The sequence below is a fragment of the Plenodomus lingam genome (genome assembly GCF_022343315.1).
Source record: "Plenodomus lingam strain CAN1 chromosome Unknown contig_11, whole genome shotgun sequence".
In the NCBI taxonomy this organism is placed as follows: domain Eukaryota; kingdom Fungi; phylum Ascomycota; class Dothideomycetes; order Pleosporales; family Leptosphaeriaceae; genus Plenodomus; species Plenodomus lingam.
Window position 1 is genome coordinate 2,511,916 of NW_027093929.1, and position 15,231 is coordinate 2,527,146.

Consider the following 15,231-nt stretch of genomic DNA (forward strand, 5'->3'; position numbering starts at 1 on the left):
TGCGTGTGTGTTGTCCATCGTGTGTATTGGCGTGTGTATGTGTGCGGTGTATGCCCGTCCCAGACGGGATTGACGTAGATGTGCTCGTTGGCCGCTGAGCGAGCAGGCAGAAAACATATGAATGTGGCCAGTCCTGTTCCAACACAGGCTTAGAAAGTAGATATCAAACTTGTAATAGATACCATGTAATTTATAGCAAAATTGTCTTTCTTCGCGGTGTTTGAATGTGTAATCATGTATGCGCATAAACAGGTCTAAACCAGGTGAATGGTATTGTACCATCATCGTGTGCTTGAAGATTTTGTGTCTGGCGGGTTAATGCCGGACGGAATGCTATTAAAATCCTGGATCTTGCAGCTCGTGTGCGAGGATATGTAGGAGACTTGCTTTTTATCTTCTCAATGCGATTGTGAGGCCAGAGTGGTAAGGGTACAGAGGCTGTTGTGTTTGATGAGGGCTGGGTATGTTTCTGCTTTTGGCCATACGCATACGCATGTTATCATGCTATTCAGAAACGACATCGTCTACGGTTATTATGTTACTATGCTTTTGATAGGATAGAAGGTGAAGGTGGTATGGAGAAGGGGCTTATGCGGGAAAGCAGTGAGGTGTTTAATAGCAACAGGATCCTCACACCCAAAACAACGTCAAGATAAAATCAGACGCTGAAACAAGCTTTCTCAAGCGTGTAAGAATCCATAAGTATTGGTACATTATTTAGTGGGTATCGAGGCGTAAGCTGGCATGAAGCATCTTTGAATCTCTAGCGTTGACATTGGGAGGGTACTCTACCTGCGGTGCCAGCTGCAACGACCGCTCTCCGCCTTCATCTATCCTACTATGATTCGATGGGCGTGACGACGCAGCATAGCGCGGGTTACATGTCCCATCGTACGGCAGATCCGGCATCGTGAAGGTGAAGGGACATTGAGAATCTGCATTGTCCCTGGGATATCGCATGGTCAACCAATTGGTAATGAGCATACACAGCACCACTGCCAACCAATTCATTAGTAACGTCGTGCGGTGTATGCCCGGCCGTGGGAGGGAGGGGAGGGGGGTTGGTGTCACTAACCATCGGTCATACACATGAGCAGACATATATGACTCAGAATCGCAGAACGCCATGCGAGGTAGATGATATTATTCGCCGCGGTTACCAGCAGAATCAAGCTCGAACCCACCACGTTTCTCACCAGCATAATGCGTATATTACTGCGCATACTCATTCTTCCCGAATCCGCCCTCCCCACTCTGAATATGCACCGTATACTGCTTAGCAGTGAGGCCTGTTCCCGCTCGCCACGCGCACCATGCGTGTGCCAGGACGTGCGAGGCGGATCTGCGGCTTTCAGTGCGGGGCGGAGCTGCCAGGCGAAAATGGCGGTTAGTAGGATGTTGGTGATGATGTCGAAGACCATGATGGCGATGGCGGCGTAGGGTTGCAAGCCGATTCTGCATTGGCCTGTTTTGGAGGAGAGCTCGGCAATGGGGTCTTTGAATTCATAGCCCAAGATAACGGAGAAGGGGGCTACGGTTGCAATGGTCCCCATTAGATAGATGGAGTCGCGTCGACGGTCTACAAAGGGCGCTCGCACAATATGGATACGCTCGAGGAGGAAGAGATATCTGTGTTGTTGTTGTTTTAGTGGCGTTTCTAGGAGCGGGAGCAAACTCAGTCGATATGTACGGTATGTTGAAACTTACAAGACCATCTTCGACGCGCCGTATAGTCCGATACAGAGCCAGATAGCACCATGGCATTGCGAATCTGTTTCCGCACCAAGGACAGCACTCTTGACGCCTATGGCTAGGATAAACGCGATACTAACGAAACCCTGTGTGAAGACCAGCACATCCGAGACCTTGGTCTCTGGCTTGCTACAAGCCACACGACCGAATCGATAGCCTAGCACATATCGCTGTCAGTGCATTTGCTGTGAGGCATGTACCGTAGGTATACCGGTATAGGTGGCGACCGGTGGTCATAGACTAGATCTTGACCTAACTTCTCCACACCAACACCAACACACGCGTGCAACTCACCTTGAACAGTCGCCAGCAAAAACGTATACACAATACACATCACCACCACCACCATGCGGTCCTTTGCTCGCTCACCCACCCGCGCTCCGGAACGATCATCGCTTCGACCGGGCGTCTCAGCAGAAAACGCAGCGCCAAGTGCTGGCGACGAAGCCCCCAGCAGCACAACGGCTAACGAGAGTGTGCGCATGATGCTCTGCCACACAACACCAGCAACAACATAGCCTTTACGCAAAACGTATAAAAAGAGGCCTTTTCCCACAAACGTAAGAAGCTTGATTCAAGAAGAAGAAAAAAAGAAGCAAAAAACCCACAATGTAAACGTCGCACATTGACCAAGGAGAAAGAGAAACTTCCTCCGTAATCCCACCCACCTCCCCCCCCCCCCTCTCCCGATCGACCCTCACAGTCTCGCCGAAAACAACACACACATATCATCCCATGGTATATTGCCTCACCCGCAGAACTTTATCCCACATAGATATCCCACACACGCCTACACAACTCCAGCAAAGCCCACCAGGGACCCAGTTTCTGTACGCACAAGACCTCGCGCCTAGCTCTGCACGCTGTATAGGTACATGCCAGTCCACAGCTCAGAAGTGCCGCCCTCCCCTAGTCCCCAGACTCCGGTTCGTACCTGAATGGCCAGACACGAGGCTGACACGTGCACTGGGCCTACCCGAGGGAAAGGTCAAACCGTCATGGCTCGTTTCGATTATCCCATCCATGCATCCATTTCTATATGGAGTTTGCCGGCGGACGGAACTTTGCACAATCGTTCTTCTGTAACGTGGGCGAGGGAGATGTCGGAGGTGGGAACGATAGGGTGGGGGAAGTGGGATCTGACCGCTGTTTTGGGGCAGAGAGAGGAAGACATATGATGGCCGTTGTTTGGGTGTGCGTCTCGGGCCGGTTTGGGGGGGGGGGTGGTGGGACCGAGGATGGGTGTGGGCGGGGAAGGGAGGGAGGGGGTTTACATATGTGATTGTGCTTGATGGGGATGGTTCTTTGTTATGTACAATATTGGTGCTGTGATAGGCACCGATGCAGGACCGTGTGGGGGTTGGGAGGTGTGGGTAGCTTGGGTACATGGTTTGATGGGAGGGTAGTAGTATGGGTTAGAGGGATGGGGTGAGCGTTGAAGCTTGTTGAAGTTATCGGGATCGTCGCCACGCGAGCTACGGTAGGTGTGCTGGTACCGGGACCTGAATCCAAGACCAACCAAACACTGCTCAACGGACCATCCACAACAAACCCTCACAATACGTCCAACCCGTTTCGCTCCATGAGAAGAAACGAGACTTTTGATGCCTGCATGCTCGTGCGGCTTACTATACCCACGCGGTAGTAATACCGTACCGTTTGTTACTCCATCCCCCACCATCACATGCCCGGACGGATCCCCACCTACAACGCGCCAATCAACATCAACTGCACAAAAATCCTTTGATAGGGAACACTTGATAACACAGCTTTGATTTGATTGTAAAAGAAACCCGACATGTCCTTGGTGGCGCACACGCATGGGGCGTGCGATTCCTTGGGTACCTACTTACTGGAGTACAAGAATGCAAGCGAATGGTTAAAAAAAGACAATCAAAGCGTATCTACATTCCCTTGACAAGGTTCCTTGACAGTTTAACGCAACCACACTGGGCACCGCTGTCTTTCGCATCAAGGCCACATCCAAGCGTGGGCATTTAGCACACGCAATGGCGAAAACATAGTCCAACATCGTAAACTCATGCATTGCAGTTTCTACACAGACCCCCCCCCCGCCACACACACACACAGCAGCCACATTGCTGTGCATAGGTAGATGAGCCCGCCGAATAAGGTGAAGAAGCTGGAATGTCTGGTATTCCTATGCTGTAGGCGCCGCATTGGGGCAAGTAAGACGCAGCATCACGACACAGCGTGCCCGCCATCATACCCGCACCAGACGAAAATTAACTCCCTCTCAAACGCCAACAAACCCCCTACAACGAATGCATCCTGTAACCCCACCCCTATCCCTATCCCCTATCCGAGCGAAGATGAAAAAGCACAGAAGATGCAAATATAAAGGTATCCATCACACACACAACCCATGAAGGCAAGCCGACAGTCAAAAAAAGAGAAGAATAATCAACAACCTAAGCGCACCCACATGATTGAAGAAAACAACTCCGCTAAATAAAAAAGTATGAGAGTAAGAGTAGAGATTAGAGACAAGAAAAGGAGAAAGGAGAAAAAAAAAGGGGGGTTTTAGTCAGGGGCCGCGCTTGTCCGGTAATGAAAGGGAAGAAAGAAAACTGAGGCGTAGACACGGAGCCTCGACTACTACCGTTAACTATCGTCGTGGCCCCGCGATGCCGACTCCACCAGTCATACGACCGCCACCGCCTGAACTGAGACTTTGCCGCACAATCATTTCTGCGGCTTGGGCGGCGGCCAGGCGTTCCTAGTGGGTAATTATTAGCTGGATTGTCCATTTCTCTTGTAACAGAGTCTTGTAGAATATCGACATGCCGTGAAATGGAAGAATGAACATACCTTTTGCCTACTACGATCTCTCAAGTACCTCTCAGCCTCGGGTCTCATCCTCAGAATCCTCAGAATCATATCATCATTCGGCTCCGCCTGGGCTTCCTTCCTCTTTTCCTCCTTGGCCTTGCGCATGGTGCCCAGATTGCGACTCAACATGATAGTCTTGTGTTTGCGCGTCGGCATACCCACGAGTCCTGCTGCGCCGCCAAAGGAATGTCCGAGGTTCGGGGGCGCAGACTGGCGGTTCAGGCGCTGTGCAGTTTCTTGTTGACGCCGTGCGCTGGCTGCAGCCATGGATTCGCTCGTGCGGATCAAGTCCTCTGTAGCTTCAAAGTAGAAGAAGTTTAGGTTTTGCAACTCGTGGTACTTGGGTGATTTGAGGACGTCCATGGGCACACCTTCGACATTCCCTTCTTCGTCCGCTGCATGGAAGAAGTCGAATAGCATCTTCAGCCACTTGAAGACGATATCTAGTTCCTGCTGCGTGAGCGGCCGTTGCTGGGACAATTTGTCAGAGAGAGGAGGCACAAGCAGCGATTCTATCGTTGCCAGGGCTTCTTTCCAGAGGCGCGTCATAACCATAATCATAGCAGCGTCGGTAAGGGTTTGCTTCATGATGGCAAAGTTTTCGTCAAAGTAGGTGAAGAGAGGACCGAGGGCTTGGGTTATGTCGGCTTGTGTAGGACCTTGGGCAACGGATTGGGGGCGAGTGGCGCGAAAGTAGGAAGTTACAGAGGCCACGGTCATGCCGCGGCTGAGCAGGGCTTTGAGGGTACGGCGGGAGAGGGTTTCGTTGATGAAGGAGGAGAGCTGAGAGAGTTAGCAGGTTGGATAGATGGTGTCAAGTCATGGACGTACTTTGTCGGTGATCTTGCGTGTCATGTCTCGTTCGGTCCTCTTGAGGGTTCTGAACGATTTGCCGAAGTAAAATTGGATGTCGTCTCGCTCACCTTCCATACTAACTCGTAGTAGGAGGCGGCCTTGGGTGTCGAGATCCAGCCAGTACTCGCGAGGCATGTAGTCTCGGAAGTGTGATGGATCTAATTTGAGCGAGGTCCGACCGACGCAGTCATGATCTCCTAGGGTGTCCCAATCCCAGATTGTAGCAACAATGTTCAACGGGCCGTTCGTGGTGATGTCAATGGTTTCGTCCCACCGCGGGTTCAGGCTACCATAAATAACACGCGTTTTCGCTAGGCGCTTTTGGTACTCGTCTCCCAGAACGACGTAAGGATCGCTGAGGCCATTCATGTCACAAGCCTTGAGATCTTCAGCTTCAATGATCTTAATCGTGAAGACGAAGTTGTTGTTTCGGCTACGTTGTGCCGGTGCCGGGGTGTTCTTATGAATTACTTCCGCACAAGCATCTACGCCAATCTCACGCTCCAGTTTGTCTAGCTGCTGCATCGCATACTCAATGTTGTTGAGTTTGACAAGCGACTAGGGCTGTTAGCATGGTACATTTGCAGGCTCATACAACTCACCTCTGGGTAGAATTGAAAAGGCTCCGCCCTTTCCTTTTGGTTGTACATGTCTTTTGCCATGGATATCCACTTCTCTTGTCTTGTCTGGCGCATGGCAGCTGCTTGCTCAGGTGTCAGGCGGTCCATCTCCTTGGCGAACTTCTGCTCCACGAGCTCGCAGTATCTCGCCAGCGCAATACCAATCGACTTGGATAATGCTGTCATAAACTTGGCGTACTGGAGGTCATTATCCCAATTCAGTGAGACAATCTGCTCGATACTTTGATTAAATGAGCGAAATATGTCAACGACGGAGACGCTATGTCGTTCTTCATCGGTAGGTATGGGATTCTGCGACTGGATTTGAAATGTGTCGGCCTTGAAGGCGTTCTCTACCCAGCCAATCAGATTCTGGTCAGTCATTTCGATCCATCTCCAAACAAAGTCTTGCAGTAGCCCCTCGATGTTGAAAGCAAACTTCCTATTAGGGAGTGCATCGCTGTGGATGCGCCGTATCTCGACCAGCTCTTTATAAAGGTCGAATCCGTCCTGCACAGGCACTTCTTCGTTCTTACTATGCGCCACGTCCATGATGCGAGCGACCAAGTCTCTTGCATCTGAAGCGTAGGCAGGGAACATTTCTTCAACAAGACACATCATTGGACTGACGCCCATGATCTCTGGATTTTTGCGGTATCGCTTTTGTATCCGTTCGCACAGCTTGACCACCGCACGTCCCAGCTCGATGACGTGGTAAAACTCCCATTCTTCTTTGGTATCAGGAATATGCTTCGCAAGTAAGTCGCGGTATACGTCGCCAGCCTTTTGCCTCAGCGCCACCCGTAGCTGCTCGGTGAATTGATCCATGTCTTCCTCTGTGCCAGGAAAAGTTGGGTCATCGTAGATGTGGCTCTCTAGGATGTACATGACGGGCCCTAGTGATGGAGGCTTGGCATCATATACGTACATCATCAGCTCAAAGAGTTCTCGCAAGAGAGTTTCGTGTAGGGACATCAAGATTTGCTGATTGAGAGCATAGTCGTGCACTGTCCATTTTGTCCGATCGAACAGGTTGTCCTGTACAGGAATGTAACTCATTCTGTTGGATTTCTTATCTGGTGGTGGTGGTGGCTCTTTGACATAGTTGAAGGCGGCATCCAGAGTATCCAAATCAATCTCTTGATTGACGTACTTTTCCCGAATGACGTCCATGAAGAGGATAGAACGAGAGAAATGAGGTATGCGCCAGCGCACTGCAATCTCATTGAGAAGCTCTACAGATTGCTTCGACAACAGCTTCGTTGAGGGTGTCTCGCTCGTCTCGTCATTTGCGTTTTGGCTGGCGTCTGCTAGATCGTATGTCAATGCTTCCTTCACTACGGCGCGATAGTAGGCACGAGGGTCTGATGGGATGAACGAGTACGATGTGCCGTCACTCGAATCATCACGAATGTTGAGTTGGCTCATGTCCACCGGTTGATCAACCACGTATGGCGAGCCAGCCTCCGAGGATTGTGAGCCCTGTCTTGACGAGTCGGCGTATCCATGATCTAGCGTCGGATGGGGTTTGAACTGCGGCACAGAGCCTCCAGGCGAACTCTTGGCCAGCTCAGGATTCGACTGGAGGATGGCAAGGATCATTTGCGAGAGGTCAGGAATCTCCTTGTCCTTCCACGCCTCGTACGCCTCGTCGAGGTCAAAGTCGTCGCTGTTCAACGTCTTTTGGCTGTTCAGGCTGAGGTGGGCCTGATATGTCTTGAGGTCCTGCAGAGCTGCCTTCTCTGTCCACACGGCTTTGTATCGGTTGATGTCTGCTTGTACATCCGAGTAGGCAATGCCGAAGATGCGCGATACCACGAGAACTAGTGGCATATCTTTGACCTCGTAGGTGCGTGGAATCTCGACTTCGACGGTGGTGCCGCCTTGTCCGCCGTTCCGCTGGTTCTCCGAGGCGAGATCCTGATCGTGGACCAGGAGCTTCTTCTCCATGGTCGTCAGTCTCTGGGTGAGCTCTGGCCTTTCCCTGGTCCAGTCATTGTCCTTGAGGGTCGAGCTGATGAGTCGCAGGAAGAGGGCGACATGTCGGTCGACCATGAGCTTCCAGCTGTCGTCGCCCGGAGGCTTTCCTTTTTGCAGCTCCTTGGTGGCATTGGAGTAGAAGATCAGCAACAGATCCTCGACTCGGCGGTCCTTGTCCATGTTTTTGCGGAACGAAGGGTCCTTGAAGGCATTGAGGAAGACGGCAAAGGTGCGTTTGACGGTGGCGTCCTTGTACTCTGGCATGCGCTCCACGCCCATGAGCACTTTGGTGATGCGCTTGTCCAGTTCGCCCATGAAGCCATGGGGGAAGCGAGTGCTCTTGGAGTCGCGAATCAGCGAGAAGTCCTTGAGGAGATCATTGACCGAGGTCGAGGAGCGCTGCACGGCCTTGGGAGCGGCCGGCACATGCTGCACCCGTTTCTGGCGCGGCTGGAGGAGATATGCGAGATATGCGGCGCGCAGGGCGTAGAGGTACGCATCTTGGGCAGGGACGGGGCGTTTGTTGCGGGCGGTCGAAGAGCCCCTTCGCTGCAGACGCTCGCGGGCCTGCAAGCTGTTGATGCGGCGATTGCTTCCTCGTGCGCCGTCCATGGCTTGAGCGGGCGTGGGAGGGCGGGGAGGGGGGGGGGTTGAAGAATCACTGCAGGCGTGTCTTGGGCGATTGTGAGGCCGACGTTGGGCACATGTCCAGCCCCGGCGGGCGGTGGTGTGTTCGGGGGTGGTGGGAGAGGGGAGAGGGGAGAGAGGGGACTGGGGTGTTTGTGTACTATGCGCGTCTCGTGGCTGCAGCGGGTCGTCCCTCCTCTTCCGATGCCTGCAAGTCCACTGTGGCTTCTTTTTCTTTTTCTTTTTCTACTTCTTCTTCTTCTCTTCTTGCTATCTTTCTTCCTATTCCTCCTCCTCTTGCATGGGCAACGTCTATTCTTTTGCCTTTGCTTGTCGTAGGGTTGACAATGGTTTGATGCTACTCTAGGAAGCACTTGTGTGGTGGCAGACAGGACGGGGACCTTTTTTTGGTGGCGGAGTCTCCACCGTACTGCGTCACTCGTTCGTGGCCAGGGATGTTGTCAGTGTGTCAGACCTGGCTCGCTCACGAGCATGTCGTGTTTATACGACGGGACGACCAATTGTCTAGATAGTAGGTTTGAAACAAGGCTTTGATTATCAACCTAGAAAGTACTGCAGTACTACCTTACTAGTCCTATCCTGCTGTTTCAGATGACGACTTGTCGCAGCCCTATGGAAATTTGGATCAGAGCGCAGTCCTCGTGCTTCCACAAAGAAGATAGCTGCTGCCACCATGTTATTTCATGTCATCTCATCGAAGAGGGCTGCAAGTGCAATCTTTGTCGCAGCCGCCTGTTCATGTTCCCTCCAAAACAGCACGGCTCTCCCGTGTTGCCCCCACGGTACAAGCAACTCCAAGCAGCAAATGGACGAAGAGTATTCAAAGCATTCACAGTCTTCGCAGTCTTCGCAGTCTTCACAGTCTTCACAGTCTTCACAGTCTTCACAGTCTTCACAGTCTTCACAGTCTTCACAGTCTTCACAGTCTTCACAGTCTTCACAGTCTTCACTTGCTCTCAAGACTACTTCTCAACTACTGCTGGCTCTACCTAACAAACCTAGTCCAGCCCAGTCGCCTGATCTACCTAGCGACTGCGCTTGACAGGCCGAGTGCATCATCACACGTGCATTTGCAAACGCCCACCTGCACCTTCACTCCCAGCACTGCAGCCTTGGAACACACACGTCCCAACCATGCATCCTTTGTGCAACCGGAGAAACCCTTTGATCGCGTCAGCCAAATTGCGCATACTCGCCCTGCACTTGGTCGCATACCTTTCTACTGGTATGCCGCTGGAAGGTTCGGCCCGCTATGTGGTTCGCTACCGTCACATGAAGGAAGCTGCGCATGGTCCTTTGGTTACCTCACCTTGCAACCACCATCATGCCATGTTCATAGCGACCCCCACCACCTAGCCAGCGTGGACAATCCAGGAGACAGCCAAAGAGGAGGAAATATAATCAATCCACACCCTGCAGTCCCGACCAAACTTCCTCGACAAGTCCCATCCGACAAGAAGAGCATGTCACCAGGAGATTGCGCTGTGAATGGTTGGCGCTGACAGCAAGCTTTGGACTAATATCCTTCAAACACGTTCAATTTACCAAAACTCTCGACCCTCTCATCGTCCTTGGAGCCGATTCGGCGCATACGCCACGCCCAACACATTGCGTAAACCCTACGCGTGCGCACCAGACTCGACGCCCGCAGAACGCTTCCCCAACTCGAGGTCGTGGTCGACTTGCCTACCATGCCAGCCTCGCAATCCCCTGGCGCCAGCGCAGCAGAGCGTCCTCGGCTCTCCGACGCACAGAAGAAGGAGAACCACATCCGCTCTGAACAAAAACGCCGCGAAGCCATACGCGAAGGCTTCGACCGCCTCGCCGCTATAGTGCCCGGCATGGAGGGGCAAGGACGCAGCGAGGCTGTCGTCTTGGAAGCCACAATCAAGTACATGAGGGAGAAGATTGTAGAGAGGCAGGAAATTATTGCCAAGGCGAGGGAGAAGGGCATCGACACAACGGGGTGGGAACTACCGGATGAGACGTTGAGAGCGTGTGAGGCGCAGCTGAGACGGCAGGAGGAGGAGGACAAACGGACGGGTGGCGGGGACGAGGGAAACAAGTCGTAGCAACGACTGTGTAAGGAAGTGAATGCGCAATATCCCTCGCTTCGCCCTAGCAGATGCATCTGGCGTTGTTGTATTCACCATGATACCCTGGTTGGTAGTAATCAACAAAACCATTGACACCATAGTGACTTCTCCGCTTAATAACCTGCTTGGGAGTAACCAACAATACCATCGCTATCACACCATATTCTCCACTGCATCTACCGCCTACAAACCCACCACGCACACGCCTCCGCCTCTGTCCTCGCCCTTTCCCACAGCCAGCACAACCACACCTCGGCATCGTCCCAATCAGGCTAAACCCACGACCCTGGCATTCACCTGCGCAGGACCCATACCTTATCGATAAGACCCGAAAATGTTCCTCCCGTGCCCCAACACGCGCCAAATCACAAGATCCAACGAAAAGAAGTGCATGATATTCCCAGGCCCTGGATAACTCATGGCTTTCAGCTTCGGGTTCTCGGGCGACGATATAGAGCGAGATCCGAATGATGTGGGCGACTCAACACACCAGGTGGATTTCGAAGGCGGTGACGATGCAGCGCCGAGTCTTGTGCCGGCGAGGGTTTGGGGGTGGGATGAATTGGTGGGTTTGCGTCTTTTGTTTAATGAACTTGTGTCTCTGTTCAACTGGATATTGGATATCCTTTTGTCTCCCCATCTCTCTGCCCTGTTGTCCCCATTGCACCCCAATTTCAATTCACCAAACCCCGCCCCTCCTCCCACACCCTTCACCCCAAATCCATAACCTCCCACCATAACTAACAACCCACCTCCAACCCCCAGCTCTCAACCCTTCCCTCCAAAATCTCCTACTCCACAATAACCCTCACCACACCCCGCGGCCACACCGCCCGCCTGCCGCGCCGCGAACTCTTCGATGTGCGCTTGCAACTCATGGCCGAAGACGACAACACGTCGGCTGCGCCGCTCTTGGGCCTCTCCGAGTCGGATCTGGCGCCGAATGTGTATGAGGGCGGGTTTAAGACTTGGGAGTGTAGTCTGGATCTTGCGAGGTGGTTTTTAGAGAGGGTTGAGGGGAGGGAGGAGGAAGAAAACAAGGAGGAGAATGAGCAGACAATCGACCCAACCCGAGCATCCCACATTATAGAAATCGGCTGTGGTTCCGCACTCCCTAGCCTCGTCCTCTTCCAACACGCACTCCACCACCACCGACCCTGCCACTTCACACTCACGGATTACAACGCCGACGTCCTACGTCTCGTCACGCTGCCAAACCTCCTCCTGTCGTGGCTCGCTACACTCGACGAGCCGCAGAGTAAGGCGATTCTCGGTGAGGAGGAGGTGAATCCTTTGATTTCCAGGTTGGAAATGGATACGACGACGATGCAAGCAAACACAAGCAGACATCAAGACGAAGACGCAGACGCAGGCGACGTCTATCTTACACCCAACTTACTCTCAGCTTTCCATTTGTACCTCTCACACGCTGCCATCTCTTTGACTTTTATATCCGGTTCCTGGCTCCCAACTACCACATTCCTCTCTTTAATTCCCTCGCCTTCCCCATATCACAATACACACCCACACCCGCCCTCCCCCCAAACCCTCATCCTCGCCTCCGAAACAATCTACAGCCCGCCCAGCCTCCGCGCCTTTGCGCAAACCATCACTGCACTGATGCGACGCGCGCGCCCTACGAAAACGGTAGTGGCGGCCAAGAAGGTGTATTTTGGGGTTGGGGGGAGTGTGGATGAGTTTAGGGAGGTTGTGGTGGGGTTGGGGGGCGTGGTGAGGGATGTTGGTGGGGGGGTTGATGGAGGGGGTGAGGGAGTACGGAGGTGGATTGGGGAGGTGTGGGTGCGGGAGGGGGAATGATGCTGATAGGATTTGGTGGATGGGAGATGGAAGGAGATGAGATGATTATCATGAGTGTTTGAATGAATGGAGATGCTAAAACACCAAGTCAGAACCAAGAAAAACACCACACCAGGTTTATTCCTAAGCTCAACTTCCCCACTACTCCAAATAACTCCCAAGACCTCAAGTCTGATAGTCCACCCATTGCACCCAGATACCGCATTTATAAACAAGACTACCCATCTCAAAGGCCTAAGCACACAACAGCACGGCATAGTATAACACCACAACGGCGCATCCCGAATCAACCCAAACATCCACCAACCATGGAAACACCTCAATCCAAATCAAACAACCCAAGACCCGCTACCCCGCCCTCGCATGAACACCCGGGCCCTCCAACTCTCTAGGCCCATCCTCCTTCGTCCCCGCCCCACCTCTCATAACATTTAGATAGCTCTGCGCCTCAAGACGAAACTGTTCACCACGCGTAGCCTGCAACCGCTCGACGCCGCGACCGATAATTTCCACGTGGTATTCGATTGGCATTGCAGCCGCCGCCGCAGCACCCGCCCCCACACGCTCACCCTGCCCCGGGGTCTCTGCCGCCACTGAGGCCAAAAGCGGGCCCGCAACACCCTCCCTCAGATTCTCGAGCTCTGCCTGAATTTCCTGCAACTTGACTAGGGTGTCGGAAACATGGAGGACGGCCCGTTTACGGTAGGCGTAAATGTTGCGTAGCAGGTTGATAGAATTAGCGTTTGCCTTTACGTCGGCACGGTTACCGCCGAGTTGTGTCCAGAGCGAGGATAAGAGATCACCCTGTTTTGCAGAGATGGTGGCATCGTCATTGACGGCGATGGCATGGATGGTAGTGAGGCGTTCGTCAAGGTTGGTCAGGACCCAGAGGAGGGAGGTTGCGCTTTTGATGAGGGCATCGATTTCATCTTTGTTCCGGGAGATGTGGAGCACGTATTGGTCGAAGATACGGGATTGGAGGGATGGCGAGGGCGGGGCAAAAGAACGGGTGAGTGCGTTGATGAAGGTTTGGAGGGCGCCGGTGGAGGAGTCGTCTTGGTCGAGGCCGCGGAGGACGTTCATGGTCCATTGGTTTGTGGCGATGATGCGGTCGGTTGCGCCGCCTATGCGGGAGTTGTAGCGTGCGAGGTCTTGGGAGGCTTCTTTGGCGGTCAGGATGAAGTTTTCGAATTCGTTGTCGAGTTCGTTCCTGGAGGGGAGGCGGGAGTATTTGACGAGGGTGCGGAGATCGCGAATCGCGAGTTCAGAATCCTTGATGGAGGATGGGAGTGTGTGGACGTCTTTGGAGGCGTCGACAATATCGTCGAATTGATCTTGGACGGCAATGAGTTCTTCAAAGTTGGCGTGAGGGGGCTCGGTGTGGCAGGCGGAGATGAAGTAGGAGGAACCGGGAAGAGAGCAGACGGGGGCAAGGAGGGCATTGCTGACAGAGGAGCGTAGGAGTCCGGTGCCTGCTTGGATGCCAAAGACTATGATGCCGATTCCTAGAATGACGCCTAAGATTGGCTTGATGAAGTGGCGCAACGCATAAGAAAATATATCTAGAATATGGGCGAGTAGAGGAAACACGAAATTCTGCAAGACCAGGTTGGCATAATACCATGGCCCTAGCTCTTTTCCCTTCGTCTCTTGCTCTTGCTCTTGCTTTTTTGAAGGACGCGCTCGATTATCAACAGATGATGTTGGGCCGACGGCTGGAGAAGTGGTATTTGGCCTTCGTAGTGCTGACTGATTTGTCGCACGCTGTCGAATCTGAGGTGAAGCACGTGTATGTTCATCGTCCATGGCATGATTACGAGAGTTGTACATCAAAGGCATGATGAGACTAGGTTCTGAAGGCTCCTCTGCCCCCGCCCTATGTAGGCTCCTTGTAGCTTTTGGTCGTGATCTGGAGGATTCCAGGGTATGGGACTGTTTCTTTGAATTCTTGTTTGTTGACTTACGGGAAGGCGTAGACCGAGGTTGCAATGGAGGTGTTGATTGGGATAGTTGGGATCGCTTGGCCCTGGGAGTACGAAGTGGTACTACATCAGGTTGCCTTTGTTGTGTGATTTCCTTGTTGGAATCTTCCCACTCAACCTCACCCGTAGTCTCCTTTGCTGAGTCTACCGAACTGGCCTCATCAGATGCATAGTCGGCATCTCCCCAACTACTTCCCAGACTCTCATTCAACCTGCGCGAACGTGCGCTCATCGCAGCCGACGAAGGGCTGGCTGGTAGTGATGACGTATGAAAGATGATTCTGTGGGGTCTAGATGACAGCCAAGAAACTCGCCAAAGAGTTCAGAGGCTCTATAGTGCAGTAGTATCGAGTAGGCAGAGAGTGAGAGGTAGTTGTACACAGAAGGGAGACGCTGTAGCCTTGCAATGATTGTCGCTTCTTGAGGTCACAGGTGTGACGTGGTGCCTACCAATCAAGCTTCGAGCGCAAACAGCGTAGCGCCCACATACCGGTACCGACGCGCCATGCTTTCACAGATACGCGCCATAGAACAGACAGCAGAAGAGGTAAACAGCGGAGTTGGCTCATCCAACCACCAGCACGCGCCCATTTCGTGGAGCTGATGTTGGCATGGTGTTTACAACAT

At 52.8% G+C, this 15,231-nt stretch overlaps 7 protein-coding genes across 7 annotated transcripts; 3 read left to right on the forward strand and 4 right to left on the reverse strand.

Annotated features, from left to right (window-relative positions):
- Positions 1-546: 546 nt before the first annotated feature.
- Positions 547-2,236, reverse strand: IAQ61_001187 (uncharacterized protein; the record flags this gene model as incomplete). The annotated part of the gene is made up of 4 exons (XM_003841033.2): positions 547-995; positions 1,076-1,629; positions 1,708-1,909; positions 2,047-2,236. 4 exons carry the CDS (start codon positions 2,234-2,236, stop codon positions 718-720), a joined length of 1,224 nt encoding a protein of 407 aa, XP_003841081.1. The 3' UTR covers positions 547-717.
- A 786-nt stretch (positions 2,237-3,022) lies between these two features.
- Positions 3,023-3,574, reverse strand: IAQ61_001188 (uncharacterized protein; the record flags this gene model as incomplete). Its single annotated transcript, XM_066095008.1, has 1 exon — positions 3,023-3,574. The coding sequence occupies one exon, from the start codon at positions 3,572-3,574 to the stop codon at positions 3,023-3,025; it is 552 nt and encodes a 183-aa protein (XP_065955316.1).
- Positions 3,575-4,381: 807 nt separating this feature from the next.
- On the reverse strand, positions 4,382-8,672 carry IAQ61_001189 (uncharacterized protein; the record flags this gene model as incomplete). Its single annotated transcript, XM_003841031.1, has 4 exons — positions 4,382-4,492; positions 4,585-5,388; positions 5,437-6,018; positions 6,063-8,672. 4 exons carry the CDS (start codon positions 8,670-8,672, stop codon positions 4,382-4,384), a joined length of 4,107 nt encoding a protein of 1,368 aa, XP_003841079.1.
- Positions 8,673-9,179: 507 nt separating this feature from the next.
- Positions 9,180-9,750, forward strand: IAQ61_001190 (uncharacterized protein; the record flags this gene model as incomplete). Its single annotated transcript, XM_066095009.1, has 2 exons — positions 9,180-9,219; positions 9,317-9,750. The coding sequence occupies 2 exons, from the start codon at positions 9,180-9,182 to the stop codon at positions 9,748-9,750; spliced, it is 474 nt and encodes a 157-aa protein (XP_065955317.1).
- Positions 9,751-10,399: 649 nt separating this feature from the next.
- IAQ61_001191 (uncharacterized protein) lies at positions 10,400-10,780 on the forward strand (the record flags this gene model as incomplete). Its single annotated transcript, XM_066095010.1, has 1 exon — positions 10,400-10,780. The coding sequence occupies one exon, from the start codon at positions 10,400-10,402 to the stop codon at positions 10,778-10,780; it is 381 nt and encodes a 126-aa protein (XP_065955318.1).
- Positions 10,781-11,157: 377 nt separating this feature from the next.
- On the forward strand, positions 11,158-12,523 carry IAQ61_001192 (uncharacterized protein; the record flags this gene model as incomplete). The annotated part of the gene is made up of 2 exons (XM_003841029.2): positions 11,158-11,369; positions 11,570-12,523. Coding segments are annotated over exons 1-2 (1,101 nt in total), but the record flags the coding sequence as incomplete, so codon positions are not given.
- Positions 12,524-12,970: 447 nt separating this feature from the next.
- Positions 12,971-14,836, reverse strand: IAQ61_001193 (uncharacterized protein; the record flags this gene model as incomplete). The annotated part of the gene is made up of 1 exon (XM_003841028.2): positions 12,971-14,836. One exon carries the CDS (start codon positions 14,834-14,836, stop codon positions 12,971-12,973), a length of 1,866 nt encoding a protein of 621 aa, XP_003841076.2.
- Positions 14,837-15,231: the final 395 nt, after the last annotated feature.